Source organism: Protomyctophum parallelum (genome assembly GCF_964188405.1).
Source record: "Protomyctophum parallelum genome assembly, chromosome: 22".
Lineage (NCBI taxonomy): Eukaryota > Metazoa > Chordata > Actinopteri > Myctophiformes > Myctophidae > Protomyctophum > Protomyctophum parallelum.
Genome location: NC_139714.1, coordinates 6,900,776 through 6,922,411, shown reverse-complemented (window position 1 = coordinate 6,922,411; position 21,636 = coordinate 6,900,776). Strand labels below are relative to the sequence as shown.

Sequence of the window (21,636 nt, the reverse complement as noted above, 5' to 3'; positions counted from 1 at the left end):
GGCATCCAGGGAGTGTGTGTGCAAAATATGGCATCGAAAAACTTGTTTTGCACAAAGCGGCCTCCTGGTGGCGCTATAACAGGCCGTTCTGGAAAGTTTGGGGCAGAGGTTCATGGTTGGCATCCAGGGAGTGTGTGTGCAAAATATGGCATTGACCGGGTTAACGGTGGCCGAGATTAGCTGTTCACGGACACACGGACACACGGACGGACACACGGACGGACACGCGGACGGACGGAGTGCAAAACATACTCTCCCCACATGCCTTCGGCCTGGTGGAGACAATGAGTCCCCCTACCTGGAGGAGGTGGAGAGACTGACTCACTGGTGTCTCCTCCTGAACACCAGCAAGACAAAAGGAGAAGCTAGTGAATTCCAGGGTAAAGGGCAACAAGAACTCCCCTTAACGTCAGTGGGACCATGGTGGAAAGGGCTAACCTGTTTTAAATATCTAGGTGTCCACTTGACTGAAGACCTGTCATGGTTAACTCAGACGAACACTCTGGTGAAGAAGTCACGGCAGAGGCTGTACCATTTCAGACGCCCGAGATCATTCGGAGTGTCTCCTCTTGCACTACATAACGTCTAAACCTGCACCATAGAGAGCGTCCCGTCAGGAGTCATCACAGCTTGGTATGGGAACTGTACGGTGCGAGACCAGCAGGCCCTGCAGAGGGTAGTCAGGACGGCGGGGCGGATCACAGGTTCTACACCAAGCACGCAGGACAATGACCAAGCGAATCATGGAGGACAGTACCCACCCTGCTCACGGGCTGTTTGAGCTGCTGAAGTTCAGGGAAAGATACAGGATGCACAAGGCTGTCCTGGAAAGACTTAGAAAAAGTTTTTATCCCCAGGCCATTCGGCCATTTTATTAGTATTAGGATTGGAAATGTAGATGGGTATTCCTAAGTGCTTTAAATGGTTGATTTTTATTTTTAGGTTTGTCTTGTTTTATTATTAACTATCTGTGGGGCTTCACTGCATTTTAGAAATACTATGTTTTTAATCCGTATTTGACAAATAAAGGTTGATTCACATTTTTAAATCTACAACAGGATAAAAAAGTTAAAAACCCATCTTTTTCCATTGCATTACGGTTCCCCCCTAGGTTTATTGAATCCATTGTTATGTCCACCAACATAAGGACGATTCTGCAAATGCCTTGACAGTTTTCTGAAAACCACATTTCTATGTCAGTGGTGCTCAAACATTTTCATGTCAAGGACCCACAGAATGACAGTATATGTATGTGTAGGGCGACCCCCATCTGAAAATATGTTGTTCCAGGGACCTCCCAGAAACAAACATATGAGTTAAAACGTTCACTGTGAAAGAATATATATATTCAAAGATTTGTGGCAAAATAGCAGACCTACAAGCTCATAACGCTGCACCGAATGCCGCACTATGAGCTTGTAGATCTGCTATTTTTCAATAGCTAAAGTTTATAATAATGGTTAAAACACCAAAAGGGGTTCCCGCCCGAAATGGGTTAAACATTGTGTTTATTGGTATTGATATGCAGGAGATTTCTGACCTGTTGTGACTTTGTCTTCCTCAGTCCTGCGTGGCAACAGCTTCCTGACTACGTGATCAAGGTATGGTTCCAACCAATTCAGGTTTCGGATCATTGCTCGATCACTAGCACTCTGCATCACCGGAACTTTGCTGTGGGCTGACCGGAAACGAACGCGTATGTTCCTCCATCTTTTCCTACACTGTTTCACACTTAATTTTAAAGTTCTGGCGATCTCATCCCAGCTGTCCCGGATTCTTTTGTTGTGCAGTGGCTCCTCATTATACAGAGGCGCGGAACCGTCATACAGATGTGGACAGTTCCTGATCAACTCGCATCCTGGCCAACTCCCATCTTCAAATGGGAGTGAATTGTGTCTTCTCTTGAAAACTGCAAATGATAAAGTTGGACACCGCAAATGTGTTATTAAAAGTGTTTTAAGACGAAAAAAATGTTTGTCTACTACCTTTTTTCGACGAAAACTAAATGGAAACTACATGAAAACTAAGCTATGATGACTAAAACTCAGACTAAATATATTGACAATTTCGTCAACAAATAAAAACTAGACTAAAATGTCAGGAAGGGACTAGTGGACAAGAGATCCACTATAGGTTATTTTATACTTTGTACGAATGCTGAAAAAAGCAGATCTACAAGCTCACAACGCGTCACGCTGCGACGCGTTGTGAGCTTGTAGATCGGAAATATCGGCAAATATCTCACAACGGGTAAGGACTAGTATCAATAAACTTGGATAAAATAATAATGACGGTGAACTCCGTTCTGGGCGATTACGGTGTTAATCAGACCATGAAAGAAAATTCGGCAGATATCTCAACATTGAGCATTCAACATTGATCAAACTGGGAATATTGTTTTTACTATGTGTGGTGTTTACGTCAGTGGAGCAGTTTTGCTGTGAGATGACACTGTGGATGGATTAGATTAATCTAGGGTTTCACAAACCATTAAAAGCAACTGAGAATTTTGAAAATGCTACATAAATTGCATGTATCATTATTATATATATTAAAAGAATAGAGCACCGGAGTCTGACGACAATATCGGTAGAGGGCGCAAATCCACAGGTTCATTTTTTATTTTTAGGGGGATTTTAGATCGCCTCATAAGAACTGTGTTTGAAAAAAAAATCTTCATCCAGGCTGTTACGCTCATATGGATATGAAGAATCAACTGACTGAGAGAAAACGCTATTGTTACTTCTACTGAATTAGTTACAATTTCGCAGACTGTATCATATATGAGTGAATGACTGTTGCAAACGACACAGAGACACCTCCCTGACAATAACAAGAGACAGCTTGTTTATTTTTGGACCACAATGCTTATTGTAGACGATATATTAAATATCACCCCATGTTATTTTCCATAGAGAAATGACTTCCGTGAACCAGGGGAATCGAGGGGATGAGCGAGTGACGCCAGGACTTCGGCGCTCTATTGGTAAACTAAATAAACGTGCACATTGTCCCTCACCAGGAGTAGCAACTTGAGAATGCGATGATGGTTCTGGTTGGCTCATTAGTGCAGCTGGCTCAGGCGCTTGAGTAGAAGAACCTAAGCAGACATAACAGATACAATAAATAATAATGAAGGTCCAATATAATGAAAATATCCAACACTGATTAGATGTCATTTTACATTATTATATACTGTATCACCTAGAATAGTTAATTCAGGAATCAGAATCAAATTAAAAGTAAAAAAAGTGGATGAAATTAGTTTTTGTGCATAGTTCCCATCGTGCAATTTGTTCCAAGAAATACAGGAATGGAAGAGGGGGGGTGGGGGGGTGTGTGAGGGGGTAAGGAGATCAAGGCAGGAAAGAAAGTTTGAGCGCTTTTACCACAAAAAGTACAAGGGTTTCAGATCATTTAAAAGCATATTGCACAAACTGCATAGCTGTTGGGTTTCTCTTATCACAGTGAGGGGCGCTAGCCTCTCCTATGTACAGCTTTAAACATTAAAGACAAAAGTGTGTAAACATAAACATTGAAGACAAAAGTGTGTAAACACAAACATTGAAGACAAAAGTGTGTAAAGACAAAAGTGTGTAAAGTGAAGACACAGATTGTGATTGGCCAGAATGAGATGATGACGTATGATAAGAGCGAACCCCCCACTTCACACAGGTGTGATTATTTTTACAGGCTGTACAGCTGTACAAACAAGGGGTCTTTTTTCCACAAATACATTTACACGTAGTACCTGAAAATGTACATATAGTACCTGGTCACATATGGATTTTTTTTTAATTGACGTTTTCAGGCCTCAAACAAGTTGAGAAGCACGAGTTAAACTATTAATCTGATGTCAGTGGTTTACACGTGGAGCAGTTCTGCTATGCTTTGAGGAGATGACACGGTGGATGGATTAGATTAATCTAAAACAGGCAGTTCTTAGGGTTTCACAAACCATTAAAAGCAACTTTGAGAATTCTGAAAAGTGCTATAAATTGCATGTATCATGATTATATATATACACCGTAATCATGATACATGCAATTTATAGCACTTTTCAAATGACGTATACATATAAATAATACATCATCATATATCACCTCACCTTCGTCTTCATTGTTTGTGTTGCGCAATGTTTGCGTTTAAACGAACACTAAAAGCTGGACATAGAAAAACCTCATAAAAGGTAAACTAAATAAACGTGCACATTGTCCCTCACCAGCAGTAGCAACTTCAGAATGCGAAGGTTCCGTTTGGCTCATCAATGCAGCCAGTGCAGCTGCAAGCTCAGGCGCTTGAGTAGAAGAACCTATAAGCAGACATAACAGACAATAAGATACATTCAATAATAACTGTTGCCTTTGCCTTATAATACTGAATATCAGCATTGACTTTGCATTCTGGCTCTGGGGCCTCTGGCAGCCCACCGATAGAAATGTATGCAGAGTACGGACAAAGTCTGTCTGTATCTGTATCCATATGAATGGCCCATTTATACAGTGTAAAGTATGGCTATGGTTCACGACACCGATTCTCCGTCCATACTGTGCATGCATGCAAAAATGTCAACTCGTTGGCTGCATGAAGCCACAGAGGTTACAAATACATATTCCTAAACTAGAAAAAAGCGTGTCCCCTCGGGGCACAGGTCTCCACACCAGGCCAGGTCAGGTTGTGGCCTCCTGGTGGCGCTATAATAGGCCAATGTGAAAAGGGTTGTGTGTTCTTACGCCTTTGATGGCAATTGGATGATTTGAGGCATTGTGTTCCAAAAATGTGTTTTGCAAAAATCCACCTGTTGGTGGCGCTATAACAGGACAATGTGAAAAGGTGGGATATATTCCTCAGCCTAGTAGGAAAGTGTGTGAAAGATTTCACGTAAATTGCATGCTGCGTTCATGATTTAAGTATTTTTGTCCAAAACGGGACAATCCTGCAAAATCCTGAAAGCCAATGTTAGCCAATTAGGATGGAATATGAAATATCGGACAGATCAGTCTTGAGCACTGTTGATCTTGATCCGCTATGGCCCCATCCCATGCATTTAAAGTAATAGTACTTACTGTCACGATACATCAGTCAAATGACAATAGTGTCTGAATAAATATACTGAAGTCATCAGGATTTGGGTCATTATTTAACAGGTAAGTATTGTATGGGAAATGGGTTTATCTACAGCAGTTCTTAGGGTTACACAGACCAATAAAACAAACATATGCTGTCCCTCACCACCAGCAGGTTCTGGTTGTGTTATCCATGCATCTGTGTCAGGCTCAACTTGAGTAGAAGGACCTAAAATAGACAATAAGAGACAATAAGATACAATAAACAACAACAAGAAAACTATTGCCATATAATATTGGCATAGTGTGTATCAGCATTGACAACATACTGCAGTTCTCTGGAAGCCATTCCTCGTCAATTTGCTTCCCCTCGGCACCATCCTCTTCCTCAATGCTGTGATCAGACTGTCCATCTTTGTCCTCCTCGGCCCCCTGTGGTAACAGCTTGCTCCCAGACCTCGTCCACTTCTTTATATCGGAGCAGTCCTGCTGTGCTTTGCTTTGAGGTAGTCTCTCAAGACAGACTATTGGCTGGAACAACAGGGGCAGCTGTTTTCCCGAATATTTGACGATGGGATTCACAGATTGGCTAGGAGGAGACGATGCTGTGGATGGATTCTTACGCTGACTCTGAACCCAGGAACCTGGGAGGGTGGAACATTAAAGAATGCATAAATAAGTAGTAGTTAGTAGTTAGACAGTTCCTTATCTGTACAGATCATTGTTGTGGTTTTCTTCTAGAGAAGAGTTTAGAATTGCAATCAGAATTTCACTGGCCTGTATATTTGCACCTACAAGGGAAATGCATATCAACTTTATCAAGGGAATTATAACTAACCAACCATGATGCATTTATTTGGGTTAACTAGAATTGTATTATTTGTGTGAAGGTCCAATATAATGAAAATATCCAACACTGCTGATTAGCTGTAATTCTACATTAGATTATTATAGAATAGTTAGTTCAGGAAGTAAAGGAATAAATGGTGTCTCGTCATCATTCTACAATTTACAGTTATGTACATATTAATGCATAATAACTATGCATTAAATAATAATTAATCTGATGACCAAATTACATCAAATGCCTAAATGAGTTAGATATAATATATAAAATGTCCATACTCCATAGTCTCGTGTTTGATATGATACAATATTCACTGCAGATCGACAAAGCCTCATTAAAATAGTTTTGCATCTCTTCTTGCTTCCATTTATGAAACCATTTACAGCAATATCATTTAGCGTATTTATTTTCATGTCCAACACATTTTTAGTGAACAAATATGCAGACAGAGTGACTCACATACATACACATAGTCTAATTACAATTGTTTCTAATGCACTTCAATGTTCAACTAATGAGTTTAAAACAAACAACTACATTGAACTTCATGCATTATATACACGGTATGATTTTACAACATACATTCTTTGGCATTTCCCTGCTGTGTGTGATGTTAACAGTTTCTTTACTTACTTACTACACTCTCCAGGAGAGAGGGTTTAGCACTGGGCAACTCTGGTGCCTGAAATGGAACAAGGAGAACCCATTTGTACAAATAAAATAAATATTAAATACAGCACATCAAATTGTGCTCTATACACAAGCTCATAACTGTTTGAATTATCGAATCAAAGCAATACAGGGGGATTTAAGCGAATAAATGGTGCATTTATATAGTGCCTTTATCCAAGGCGCTTACACATATTCATACGCCGATGGCGGAGGTACCAACCTGCTTATCAGGAGCAATTAGGGGTTCAGAGTCTTGCTCAAGGATACTTCGACACTAACTCTGGGGGAGCCTGGGCCCGAACTGGGAACCTTCCGGTTCCCATACGGCCACTCTACTGAGCCAATGCCGCCAAATACAACATAAAAAATTAATAATACATAATAGAATTCTCAAAACAGCTTTTTTTAGGCAGACATATTTGCGACCGCATTTACTATGAAAACCTGCATTTCCTGTTAGTTCCCCGTTCAGTTACCCACGCCTCCATATATGGTCACGCCTCATGACATCACACCCCATATATGGTCACGCCTCGTGACATCATGGAGACCATTAGATCTCCATATATGGTTGTCAGTCCAACCACTGTTGTTGCCATGAACCAAGTTGGTACAACACATGGAAATCCATATATGAAGATCACAAAACTGACCTCATCAAACCCTAAATAGCCATATATGAAGACTGGATCATCACCGGCAACTACATCTGCATATATGGAGCCGGCCAGCAAATCTACATCTGACCTCACGGACATCAGATTAATAGTTTCTCAACTTCTCAACTTGTTTGATATGTGACTTTTATTTTTCTTTAATAGCCTTTTGATAGGTTGAAAGTAGATTGACAGGAAATGGGGATAGAAATAGGGGGGGGGGGGGGGGGGGGGGAAGACATGCGGCAAATGCCGTCGGGATCGGGAGTCGAACCCACGGCACACCGTCAGGCTGGCCTAGGTGTCTGGGCCTATGTGACTCTTTTTGATACAGAGACAGACATGGCGAGACTAAAGGTGGTTGCATACTGGACACGTTTTTCGGAAAACCGATGCAGAAACGCACACCGAAAAATGCGCTCGGTGTGTGGGGACCTTAACTGTTCAGGAGAAAAACTGTTTTTTTTAATCCAAAATGAGTTAATAGCACATGCAGACTCTTCACATAATACAGCATGTCTGAAATAAATGTCAGAGTTGAAATCGACATGTAAATATAAAATAAATGCTTAAACAATAAACATGCAGTTAAACAGGAGTACACAGAAGTGAACTTTTAAAGCCTGTTTTCTCAACTCGCTGTTTTCTGCAAGGCATTACTCTCCATATCTCCGAAAGTGGTGGGTCAAACTGAACAGCCACGAGCCAATGTCAATTTGAAGCCATGATTCCCATATGCTTTCATATGAAACAATTAAATTGACCGTCAGGAATGGTCACATATATGGGCATAGCAGGGATTGTATTAGGGCATCGGCTGGGAATGCCCATATATGGAGATCCCCGATGTCATCAATATTAAGCGGCCCATATATGGGAATGTCAATATATGGCCATATCGTGACAGTGTCATGATGACCAGTGTGGTTGCCGCGACGCGAGTCACACTTGCAAATGAACCAAGTTGGTACAACACATGGATCTCCATATGTGGAGCTGACTATCATCACCTGGATCTCCATATACTGTATGAAGATCACGACACTGACCTCATCAAACACTATGGAGCCGGCCAGCAACTCTACATCTGAACTCACTGACACCAGATTCCTGAACTCCTGTTTCTCTGCCGAATTAAGAAGCTCTGTTCTTTCAGCGTGACCTTGCAAGGTCTCGCCCACAGGGGTCTTACTGGCAGTAGAAAACAGTTGTGGTGACTGTCATTTAGGCTTTTTTCTTACATTCTGAATGACAGTATTATACAGAAGAGGTAGGTTCACTACTAAGAGGACACACTCAATCAATGAGCAAAGATGAACCAGAACTAGCAAAAAAAAAGCACCTGGTCCCTACGGGGCATTTGGCCTCTTCCTAGGCATGTAACGATACACTAAACTCACGAATCGATACAATACATACAGTATCACGATATGAGGTTTATGATACGATTTTTCACGATATTTTAAACAAAAAAATATTTTCCAGACAAATGACCGAAAAGAATATTTTTTAAATGATTTATCTCCCCCCTCCCGAGCTTTTCTCAATTTTTTATTTAACTACATTGCATGTAAAACAAAGATTTCTTTGATGGCATCTTAGGTTAGATGTAGACCTATTTGACAGTGCAGAAACATAATTGCCTTCCTTGATGTATTGAGCATCAACGACCATCACCTGGGCACAGTCAGACACATACACACACACACACACACACACACACACACACACACACACACACACACACACACACACACACACACACACACACACACACACACACACACACACACACACACACACACACACACAGCTCCCCTCTGCAGTATTCTACTACTGAATCTAATTTATATTATATCACACACATCATAATTCACTACCCCCCCCCCCCTTTTATTTTTTATTAAATCAATTAATATCGTCGGGATTCATATAAATTTAAATCGATATACGATATATCGTTACATGCCTACCTCTTCCTGCTAGAAAGTCCCTGACGCCCACCCATCTTCAAAGCCCCCCAATACAGCACGTCACTTCGTGCTGCACTGCAAGCTTGTAAATCTGCAATAAAAATCTTAAAAGTATGACAACTATTGATTTAGGAGGCATTTTGTAGAATCGGCCTCGGGTCTTAAAGGATTAAGAACGGTGCCCACATGATGTGCCCAGCTCAGGTCCTTGCTGATGTGCACCAGAGAACTTCCAGCCGCCCGCGGGCTATAACTGCAGAGAGCCAGCGGTGTTGTTGAGCAGCCTGCACCGCTCAGTTACACAGGTGATTTTTGCAGTTTGGAGGCAAATGTTGCTTTGAGGAAAGCTGAACACAAACAGGGCTCTCCAATTCTAGACGTAAGATAAGATGCAAGATATGACACTTACCATATCATCCTTTGGAACGTTTGTACGGATTTTAATGTATGGTTTCAACCATGCCAGGCGTTGGATCCTTTCCAGATCACGCTGACTCTTCTTCCGTTTCCTACTGATCCGTACAAATTGGTCACGTATGGACTTAAATTTACGCCTACACTCTTCTCCACTTAGGTTGAAAGCTCTGCCGACGTCATTCCAGGTGGTGCAGCAATGTTGTAATGTGTGTAGTGGCGATACTGTATCATACAGATGTGGTTGGTTCCTGACCAACTCACAGAGTGAATCTGAAAAACCTGGTGCCATGTTCTTCTTGGAAACTGTAAATGATAAAAGTTAAAGTTAAAAGTTTAGTTTGAATCTTGATCTCCCACACATCCTTTCCAGTGAGCTATATAGTGCCTGTCGTGTTCCGTTTGCTGTGTCCATCTTTCAATGGATCAACACAACGCCCTGTACAGTATGACTCCAAATGTGGGCAAGGTTTAACCCATTTTTTTCTGAAAAACCTATGTTTCTATGTCAGTGGTGCTCAACCTTTTTCATGTCAAGGACACCCAGAATTATCTCTATTGGGCCACAGAGCCCCCCCCCCCCCCCCATCTCAAAATATGTAGTTCCAGGGACCCCCCAGAAGCCAATATTTTAGTTAAAAATGTTCGCTCTGAAATATATATTCAAAGATTTGCGCCACATTTTGGCGACTTTTCAAAAATAGCAGACCTACAAGCTCGTAGCACGCCACTCGGTGGCGCGCTATGAGCTTGTAGATCTGATATTTTTCAATAGCTAAAGTATAAACACATAATGGGGTTCCCGCCCAAAATGGGTTAAGCCTGATCAGAGCCACATGACTTCCATTATAAAATAAATATTTCAATGAAGTACCGAACAAAACTACCATATTGTACTATACTAGCATACTGTACTGTATATCAGAAAATATTGGCATTTCCCTACTGTGTGTGATGTTCAGTTTCTTTACTTACTTGCTACGGGAGCCCTGGGCAACTCTGGTGCCTGAAAAGAAACAAGCAGAAACCATTTGTTGTACAAATAAAAGTGGTAATACAGTGCATCAAATTGTGCTCTATACACAAGCTAATAACGGTTTGAATTATCAAATCAAAGCGATGCAGGGTGATTTAAGCTAATAATATCAACAAATTAATACAAAATTATAATTATAATAATTTAATACAATTCTCAACTGAATTTATTTTGTTAGGCAGATGCATTAGTAGAAAGCAGTTGAGGTGACTGTTATTGAAGCCTATTTCTTCCATTCTGAATGACAGTATTATACAGAAGAGGTAGGTTCACTACTAGGAGGACACTTAGTCAATAAGCTTAGATACATGGTAAATGGTGCATTTATATAGCATCTTTATCCATTTATATAGAGCACCGAAGTCTGACATCACTTTCAGTAGAGGGCGCCAGTACACAGGTTCATGCATTTTTTTTTTTTTATTATTATTATTATTAAGTGGTGCAAACCACTTCTACATCCAGCTTACAATGCCCTGTACGTGTTTGTGTGTGTGTCTGTGTGAGCATGGAACGAGAGAAGTATGTGACATGGCTGCCACCTGCTGGACGCACGGGAGTTGCACCACTTGGTTCACACTGGTGTGATTTTTTTAGTTGCATTGAAATCCCCATAGGGGTGTTTTAGATCGCTTCATATAAGAACTGTGTTTGAAAAATAAACGATCATCTCAGCCTTTCTGTCAGGGGGGTGGCTGTGTGGCAGTTTCTGGAGAAAATGGAATTAATGTGGCCGCAAAAGCCTTGAAATTCCATATGAAGGCAATGTCGCTGCTAATATACGTCACGCCCCAGCTGTCAACACATTGCGTTCCTGAGATTCCTCATTGACGTAAGCTCAGCTGGTGGTGACTTGACTCGTACTAACCACGAAACATTAAATATCAATAAAATAAAAATAAAAATAAACTTAATTAACATTCAGTTTCTGTTGTGCGACGGGGCAGATGCAGCCTACCCCGAAATTTAGTCTCTGGGTTGTTTGACTTATTTCTTTTTTTAATATATTTTTTTATCCCACGATTTTGTAACCAATTTTTCACCCCTGTGTCAATCATCTAATCCTGGGCTCTACACACCCTCCACCAACCTAGTCCCCATATATGGGGGACAAGGGGAGAGCAACAGACTTGAACGCATGCTTCCTTCATGCCTGAGTGTCCAAGTTTCTCCTTTACACCTGACAGAGGGGAGTTTCCCTGGTTGGACGTAGCGCGTGGAAGGAACACGTTATTCCAACCAGTTCCTTTCCCCTCCATCAGGCGCCCCGGCTGGCCAGGGGGAGGCAGTTTAGTGACCAGGATTACTGCATGTTTTTTGTGAGGGTACCTACCCTAGGGGACACGGGGAGAACATGCAAACTCCACACAGGCACTGGGTATGGGCACTGATGACACGGAGATGGAAACACGCCGCCAGCACCCACAGCGTCCCGAGCGGGAATCGAACCCAGGACCTTCTAGCTGTGAGGCGACAGCACTACCAACTGTGCCACCGTGCCCCGTGACTCATTTCTAACGCTTATTTTGTTACTCTTTGGGTATATTTGTACATTTCCACCTTCAGTCGATGCTTCATATCCATATGAGTGAAAAGACCGGGATGATCGGTTTATTTTTCAAACGCAGTAACTTATATGAAGGGATCTAAAATGGGGATTTCAATTCAAATAAAAAATACATGAACCTGGGGACTGACGCCATCTACCGACAGTGACGTCAGGACTTCGGTGCTCTATAGCATCTTTATCCAAGCCGCTTTACATAGATTGTGCATTACATTGATTCACCCAGCACATTCACCCATTCACACACACATTCACAAACCGATGCCGGAGTAAACCATGCAGGCACCAACCTGCATATTGGGAGCAATTAGGGGTTCAGTGTCTCGCTCAAGGACACTTCGACACCAACTCTGGGGGAGCCCGGGTTCGAACTGAGAACCTTGCGATTTCCATCCGGTCACTCTACCCCTGAGCCACTGTCGCCCAGATGAAATAGCAGAAAAAAGCACCTGGGCATTTGGCCTCTTCCTGCTAGAAAGTCCCCCATGCCCACCCATCTTCAAAGCCCCCCAATACAGCGTGTCACTTCGTGCTGCACTGCAAGCTTGTAAATCTGCTTTTTTCTTTTTTTTTTTATGAAAGAAATCTTGAAAGTGTGAGAACTATTGATTTAGAAGGCATTTCGTAGAATCTTTAAGGATTAAGAACGGTGCCCACATGATGTGCCCAGCTCAGGTCCTTGCTGATGTGCAACAGAGAACTTCCGGCCGCCAGCGGTGTTGTTGAGCAGCCTGCACCGCTCAGTTCACACAGGTGTGATTTTTGCAGTTTGGAGGCAAATGTTGCTTTGAGGAAACCTGAACACAAACTCTCCAAGGGCTCTCCAATTCTAGATGTAAGATAAGATGCAAGATATGACACTTACCATATCATAATTTGGAATCACAGGTTGAAGTTGAAGGTGTGGTATCAACCATGTCAAGCGTTGGATCAGTGCCAGATCACGACCACTCTGCTGCTCCGGATCTTTCTTAATGGCCTTTACAAAACGGTCACGTATGTACTTCCATTTATGCCTACACTCTTGTCCACCTAGTTGTAAAGCTTTGCCGACGACATCCCAGGTGGCGTAGGAATATTGTGTGCCGTGTAGTGGCGATGTAGCATCATACAGATTCGGATGGTTTCTGACCAACTCACAGAGTGCATCTATGAAACCTTCTCCCATGATGAAATACTTCTTCACCCTGGATTTCTTGGAAACTGTAAATGATAAAAGTTAGAGTTAAAAGTTTGAATCTTGATCTCCCACACATCCTTTCCAGTGAGCTATATAGTTTTTTCCTTGCCGTGTTCCGTTTGTGGTGTCCATCTTTTGGCCACAGATGGGTGGAGTGTTTTGAGGGATTAGCTTCCGGGGGGGTTGAGAGAGCTTATCGATCAATTAACCAGTTAGTTGATAAGCAGCGTTTTTTAGTTTTTGATTTTTATTTGAGAATCTTAATTTCCTTCGATAATTAATGTCCAACATAAAAATCTACATTTTACTGATATACAGAAGGAATACATTCCTTAATCAAATATTTATTTGATCATTTGAGATACAGGACCAGGCAATGGCATCTTTTATGAGGAATAAAATGAAAAGTGCACTGTCTTGTCTGTCACATCACATGCAAATGCAGAGACTTGTTTCTCTGGCTACCAAGGTGGGGGGGGGGGACTTTTTTAACCGGCCCACATGTGCGTTCCTCGGCCACGTGTGTGGGCAGACAACATTACATTCACAGAAAACCACCCAATGATAGAATAGAATTTGTAATTCATTGTTATGTTTAATTGAAGAATTGGTTGTAAGAGCCATTTCTTTTCTGTTCATTTTCTGTTTTTTTGGTGACATCATTCCAAGGGCTTGGTCAAGGCCAAGGTCGGCCAGGTTATTTAATGACACCTGATGGAATGCTCGGTTGTTGTCCTGATGTGAAGGCAAACAGTTTTCTGACTGTGAGACATAGGCTGGTGATTTATATGGTTTTGACATTCTTTTTTGCCTTATTTATATATATATATATATATATATATATATATATATATATATATATATATATATATATATTTGGCTTTCGCCTTTATTTTATATTTTTTATGGAGGGACAGACAGTAGGCTGACAGGAAATGGGGAGAGAGATGGGGGGAAGACATGCAGTAAAGGCCGTCGGGATCGGGAGTCGAACCCGCGGCACACTGCCAGACTGGGTTACCAGGCAAGGTGCCTGGAACGCTGAGCCACGGCCCAGGCCTTTTTTGCCGTTTTTAATACAAGTTACAGTGAATAAAATATCAATTTTGAACTTTAAGTCAACGTTTGGACATCAATCTTTATATCACACATCTAGACTAGATCATCGGCGTTGGACAACCAGTAGCCGAAAGTAATAGGACTTTGACGCTACAACGGTGATTCATTGATAAATGATTAATTGTTATCATCCTTAGTAATTCCATAAAGACCCATTTGAGCACTAGCTTAGGGGAAAAGGTGTTTGTCAATACAAACACCATATTCAGGGGAGGGAAGTGGGACGGGCAGGCTCATATGTGTCACTGAAAGTACTCCTACGGAACCGGCACCTGTCAGTGGAGAATGATGAATGGCAGGAGTAGGATAGAGGCGCTACATCCTGTGGTGGGGGTTTACTCACTGGCAGGAAAGCCATAAACGTGTGGGCAGGAATTAACTGGCTTAATGACTAATTTCGGAAGAATAAAGTGTAAAAACAATTGGCTAAAAGAGGGAAAAAAAGTCTCCAGGCTTTAGTTTAGACATACAATTGGTCCGACTGTCATTAGACTGACAACATACCAAAAACCCTAACCCTGACCGCAAGCACGGAGAAGTGTATGTTCGACCGCATGTCCGGCCGTCGTTTCCGCATGTCGTTCCGTTGGTGTGTCTAATCTGCGTGTGCATTCCTCTCTAAAGCCTATATCCGTACTATAAATCCAGTATGAACTAGCCTTAAACGCCAATTTAGTACAGAAAAAGATACAGACTGGGTGCCTTCATCCATACTCTGCATACATTTCTATGCGTTGGCTGCACGAAGCCTCAGAGTTTAGGAATAAGTATGTAAAAGCATGTAAAAGTATGTTGCTCTCCCCATGTCCCCCATATATGGGGACTAGGTTGACGGAGGGTGTGTAGAGCCCAGGATCACATTAGATAATTGACACAGGGGTGAAAAATGGGTTACAAAATCTTGGGATACTTTTTTTTTTTTCTTTTTTAAGGAATTCGTATGTACGGAGCAATACCCAAGGAAACCTTAGAGTGGCAGTAGTGAATCCATGCAAGAAGCATATGGCAGTGGTGACAAGTATGTAAATTAATCGTGTAATTGAAAATCAAACAAAAGTTGGCCTCCTGGTGGCGCTATAACAGGCGGTTCTGGAAGATTTGGGGCAGAGGTTCATCGTTGGCATCTAGGGAGTGTGTGGGTTAACTGTGCCGGAGATTAGCTGGTAACGGACGGACGGAGTTCATAAACATACTCTCTCCACAGGCCTTCGGCCTGGTGGAGACAATGATCCTTGAGTTGGAAGCATTTGAAAAGGTAAGTGCAATGTTTAGAATTTCCCTCACCAGCAGTAGCTGTATCAACTTGGGCATGTGATGATGGTTCTTCTTGGGCACTGGGCAACTCTGGTGCCTGAAATGAAACAAGCCGAACCCATTTGTACAAATAAAAGTGGTAATACAGTGCATCAAATTGTGCTCGATACACAAGCTCATAACTGTTTGAATTATCAAATCAAAGTAATACAGGGGGATTTAAGCTAATAATGTCAACTAATTAATAATAAATCATTATAATTATAATAATACAATTCTCACAACTGAATTTATTTTGTTAGGCAGAGCGAGGTATTAGTAGAAAGCAGATGAGGTGACTGTCATTTAGGCCTTTTTATTACATTCTGAATGACACACAGTATTATACAGAAGAGGTAGGTTCACTACTAGGAGGACACACTCAGTCAATAAGCAAAGGTGAACCAGAACTAGCAAAAAAAGCACCCGGTCACTTTGGGCATTTGGCCTCTTTCTGCTAGAAAGTCCCCGATGCCGACCCTTCTTCAAAGCCCCCCAATAGAGCATCGCAGTCCCGCCCCCTTTCAGAACGACAAGTGGCCCAGGAAATGATTCTCCATTAATTTTCTCCATAGGCTTTTCAAAAAGTATTTATTTAAAGACGGTTACGCTGCGGACAAAGCCAACTCGGATCGTGACAAATCATGACAATAAACACATTATTTTGTGCCGATCAAATAATTTGAAAGAAGAAAATAAAGGCAGGATACAACACTATTTGTTTTGTTTTTCTTCTTACCAATTATTTGATCGGCCCAAAACATTGTAATTATTGTCATGATTTGTCACGATCCGAGTTGGCTTTGTCCGCGGCGTAACAGTCTTTATATAAATACTTTTTGAAAACCCTATGGAGAAAATGAAGGAGAATCATTTCCTGGGCCACTCATTCTGAAAGGGGGCGGGACTGCGACGCTCTATATAGCATGTCACTTCGTGCTGTACCACAAGCTTGTAAATCTGCCATTGAAAAATAAACAAATACATCTTGAAAGTGAGAGAACTATTGATTTAGAAGGCATTTTGTAGAATCGGCCTCATGGGTTAAGAACGGTGCCCACATTGTGACCAGCTCAGGTCCTTGCTGATGTGCACCAGAGAACTTCCACCCACCCGGCAGCCTGCCCGCCCACCAGCTATAGAGCGCCACAGTCCGACCCCCTTTCATGACGACGACAGGCCCGGAAAAGCATTTCCCATGCATTTTTCCCCATAGACGTTTAAGAAGGTATTTATTTAAAGACCTTTTAAGCCTCGGACAAAACAAACTCAGATCTTGACAACTCCTGACAACAAACACAATTGTTTGGGCCGAACAAATAATTAGAAAGAAGAAAAAAATGGCAGGGGTACAACACTTTTTTTAAATTATTTGTTCGGTCCAAAAAATTGTGTTTGTTGTAATGAGTTTTCACAATCCGAGTTGGCTTTGTCCGAGGCTTAAAAGGTCTTTTTTGGTTCCTGTCCATAAACGTACTTGTGTATTTGTGTGCCAAATTTCTTACCCGGTTATTGTTAGTGTACTATTTTGTTTTATTTTGAGTATTGTTGTATATATTGTATAGGCTTCTGGGGGTATTTCTCATGGATTTATTATTTGGCTGTTGTATAACTTGAGTTGACATGTACAATGTAGCGTTGAAAGTGTAATTATGTATTCTGCCGCTTGGCCAGTTCCCACTTGAAAAAGAGACGCAGTCTCAATGTGCTTTTACTGGTTAAATAAAGGTTAAATAAATACATTTAAAATTAAATAAATACTTTCTGAAATGTCTGTGGGAAAAATGCATGGGAAATGCTTTTCCGGGCCCGTTATCGTCATAAAAGGGGGCGGGACAGTGACGCTCTATAACTATTGTATTATTGTACTGGGGCTCCTTGTGTGTGCTTCACTTCATTCATCCAGTGTTGCCATGTCTGCTTATTATAAGCGACCTTTGCCTTGTTTTTCTGTAAAGCCGCTTGTAAATAAATTATTGGTAGTTGCTGGTTGTGTTTTATGGGCTTTTTCTAAAGTGTATAGTAGTTGCTTATTTGGGATTACTTCCTAATGTTGAATAAACCAGTGGTTCCCACATTTCTTAACGTCAAGGAACCCCAGATGTAACTGTCCACGGACATCCATTTGAACATTTTGTTAAAATGTTAAAAGAATACTCAAAATATTATATTTAAACAACAGTTGTACAACCTCACAATATATCGCTGTGAGCTTGTAGATCTGCTATTTTCATTTCTGCTTGTTTTCATAGACCTAGCCACTTGTTTCTCTTGCCAAATCTGGCAACACAGCAAGAGGAAAAGGAAGTTATGCACACACAAAACTCAAAGACTTGGTGGAATGGGGAATAGGAAACCAGGTCAATAACTGCAGGGAGCCAGCGGTGTTGTTGAGCAGCCTGCACCGCTCAGTGCACACGGGTGTGATTTTTGCAGTTTGAAGGAAAATGGTGCTCTGAGGAAACCTGAACACAAACAGGGCTCTCCAATTCTAGATGTAAGATAAGATGTAAGATATGACACTTACCATATCATCATTTGGAACGTTTGTCATCGCAGAAAACAAACGAGTTTTAAGGTATGGACTCAACCATGCCAGGCGTTGGATGTTTGCCAGATCATGACGAGTCCGCTTCTCCGGATCTTTCTTATTGGACCTTACAAAACGGTCACGTATGGCCTTCCATTTAAGCCTGCACTCTTTTTGACCTAGTTTTAAAGCTCTGCTGATGTCATCCCAGGTGGAGAGGAGATGCGTTCTGCGTAGTGGCGATGCTTCATCATACAGATGTGGATGGTTCCTGACCAACGCACAAAGTGTATCTCCAAAATGCCGTGCCATGTACGACGTCTTCTTCTTCTTTCGTGCAAAGTTAGAGGTCCACCATGTCATGGAGTTGTTCTTGGAAACTGCAAATGATAAAAGTTAAGAGTTGAAAGTTTAGTTTGAATCTTGATCTCCCACACATCCTTTCCAGTGAGCTATATAGTTTTTTCCTTGCCGTGTTCCGTTTGCTGTGTCCATCTTTCAATGGATCAACACAACGCCCTGTACAGTATGACTCCAAATGTGGGCAAGGTTTAAGCCTGATCAGAGCAACATGACTTCCATTATAAACTTTAGTACCAAACAAAACTACCCTGGTGGCGGTACTTTTGTTGGCAGTTGGCAAATATCAGTGGAGTGGTTTTGAGGGATTAGCTTCGGGGGGGGGGGGGGGTGGGGGAGAGAGAGAGACACGCACGCACGCTTATCGATTAACCAGTTAGTTAAGCAGCCTTTTTTGTTTTTTCATCTGAGAATCTTAATTTCCCTCAATAAATAATGTCTAATATAAAAATCTACATTTTGCTGAATACATTCCTTTAATCAACTATTTATTTGGCCTTTTGAGATACAGGGCCAGGCAATGGCATCTTTTATGAGGAATAAGAAATGAAATGAAAATGGTCTTCGTCCATAGTCTGCATACCTTTCTATGTGTTGGCTGCACGAAGCCCCAGAGCATAGAAATACGTACAGAGCCCAAGGAAACCTTAGGGTGGCAGTAGTGAATCCATGCAAGAAGCATATGGCAATGGTGGAGAGTATGTGAATAAATACACATCACGTGTAATTGAATATCAAATTAACCTTTGGTGGGAAGCATTTGTAAAGGTGTGTGTAATAGCTTAAATTATAATAATTTAGTTAAAAATTTCCCTCACCAGCAGTAGCAACTTGGGCATGTGGTGATGATGGTTCTGCTTGGGTCATCAATGCAGCTGGGTGAGGCTCAACTCGAGTAGGACCTAAACAGACCATGAGTGACAATAAATAACCAGAAAGCCATTGTTTTATACTAGCATACTATACTGTATAGCAGCCACCTACTGCAGTCCTCTGTAAATGGAAGCCATTCTTCATCACTTTGCTTTCCCATGGCATCCTCCTCTTCCTCAATGTTGTATGTATGATCATCAGACTGTCCATCTTTGTCCTCCTCTGTCCTGCGTGGTTTCAGCTTCCTCCCAGACCTCGTCGTTCTGTTGGAGCAGTCCTGCTGTGCTTTGCTTTGAGGAGCCGATACCCATAATGAATGAATATCCAGACTCTGAGCCAAGGAACCTGGGAGGATAGATGATTAAAGAGTTATTCTTAAATACAATACTTCCTCCTGTTTACACATCATTGCTGTGGCTTTTTATCTACTCCCCCTAGCGTTGTGAGCTTATAGATCTGCTATTGTCGGCCCAAGAAATAGCCCTTCAATAAACTCACAAACACATAAAAAGTGATGCGTTGTGACTCGCTGCTAATTTCGGTGAATGTTGGCCCCAGAATTGGAGGCCTCCCTGACGCAACTTGAACAACTACTACTACTACTACTACTACTGTCATCATTGCAAATCTTGCATTTATGCAATCGTTTTGTGCTTTGTCCTTCGGATATCGGATTAAACCCAAACGCTATCCAACGGCAATCCTATGCATACAAAATAAAATATCCAGTAGGATTTCACAACATACATTCTATGGCATTATCTTGTTGTGTGTGATGGTCTAACAGTGTCTTTAGTTGGGCTGGTTCAAACTCCAGTTGTCCACATTCTTCCAGAAGAGAGGGGGCAGCACCGAGCAACTCTGCAGTCTGAAATGAACAAGGGGAACACATTTGAATGTACAAAAAAAAAGAATAATACATCAAATTGTGCTCTATACACTAGCTCACAACTCTGTCCCATAATGCTGCAGCTTCTATTCCCAAAGTGCCCATGAAAAATTTGAATCCTTCTTAGACCCTGAGCCTCATTCTGGCTAAATCCAAAATCAAATAATATCCAATGGAACAGCGAGCTTGATAGCTCAGTAATTGAAGACAATGGGTTCATGTTTCAACAACAATGGTTTCAAATCCCACCACGACCGCACATACTTTTTTTCCTTTATTTTTTCATGTTAGTGTAAGTATGAGGTCAAGCCTAGTTTTTTGTGAGGTTAAGGTTAGGGTTAAACTTAGGTTTAGGCAAGATATTGTGAGGTTACGGGCAGTCACGGTTATGCATATTGCAAAAGTGCAAGGAAGAAGTTGAACACTAAAAAGAACAAAGAACTGCCAAATAATCACAATGGTTCTTGCCAGAATGAGGTTGCGTCGCAAGAAAGGCATAACGCAGTTGCAAACAAGACACTTTGACGTCTCACTGACCACTGTATATTCACCCAGAACCAAAAGGCCGGTAAATAAGTCAGGTCTACAGTATAATTCATTATGGTACCTGTTTGATGTCTGGTAAAGGCAGCAGTTTATCCAGTCTGGAGATGAATTCCCACACCAGTGTCTGTAAGTCTGTTACAGACACTGGACCGCTGGTTGCAGCCTGAAAATGGACACATTGTGAGTGTGAGTATGGTCAACAACAAAGGAAATAGAGCATGCACCTCCACTCTAGCCCAGGTGCTGGACAAAAGGCAGAACAAGAAGAAAAAATAGAGTCCGCAACACTGGTATGAAAAACTCAGCTCCACTGGAATAAGTCTTCATCATCTACTAAATCAGTGGTTCCCAAAGTGGGGTCCTTGAGGGAGTTCCAGGGAGTCCCCAACTAAACGATAGTTGGGAACCAAATGGACCCTTATGTGTCTGTAACTCAGACAAACAGGTGGAGAATCACTACTAGAGCCGTAAAAATCTTCTCTTATGGGGGTGGGGGTCCCTGGCATATCTTTTCAAATGGGGGTCCGCAGGGCTAATTAGTGTCAATTTGGGGGTCCTTGACATGAAAAAGTCTGGGAACCACTGTACTAAATCACTTTTTTAAACAAAACATCC

General features: G+C 41.7%; 1 protein-coding gene across 7 annotated transcripts in view; it reads right to left on the bottom strand.

The window, feature by feature from the left end:
• The window catches only part of LOC310853767 (uncharacterized protein), a 32,032-nt gene that overhangs the window by 8,196 nt on the left and 2,200 nt on the right, over positions 1-21,636 (bottom strand). For 2 of the 7 annotated variants that reach the window (XM_083758203.1, XM_083758202.1), the window contains exons 3-17: positions 21,083-21,184; positions 20,334-20,454; positions 19,698-19,931; positions 19,532-19,615; positions 18,351-18,733; positions 15,815-15,881; positions 13,097-13,434; positions 10,604-10,634; positions 9,624-9,934; positions 6,547-6,595; positions 5,396-5,710; positions 5,233-5,295; positions 4,223-4,312; positions 3,020-3,100; positions 1,541-1,909 (exon numbers count right to left, since the gene is read on the bottom strand). In XM_083758203.1, the coding sequence (XP_083614329.1) occupies positions 1,541-1,909; positions 3,020-3,100; positions 4,223-4,312; positions 5,233-5,295; positions 5,396-5,710; positions 6,547-6,595; positions 9,624-9,934; positions 10,604-10,634; positions 13,097-13,434; positions 15,815-15,881; positions 18,351-18,733; positions 19,532-19,615; positions 19,698-19,931; positions 20,334-20,454; positions 21,083-21,184 (2,638 nt within the window). The remainder of the gene's footprint in view (positions 1-1,540; positions 1,910-3,019; positions 3,101-4,222; positions 4,313-5,232; positions 5,296-5,395; positions 5,711-6,546; positions 6,596-9,623; positions 9,935-10,603; positions 10,635-13,096; positions 13,435-15,814; positions 15,882-18,350; positions 18,734-19,531; positions 19,616-19,697; positions 19,932-20,333; positions 20,455-21,082; positions 21,185-21,636) is intronic. The other 5 variants (XM_083758205.1, XM_083758204.1, XM_083758206.1 and 2 more) reach the window with 5 other exon arrangements.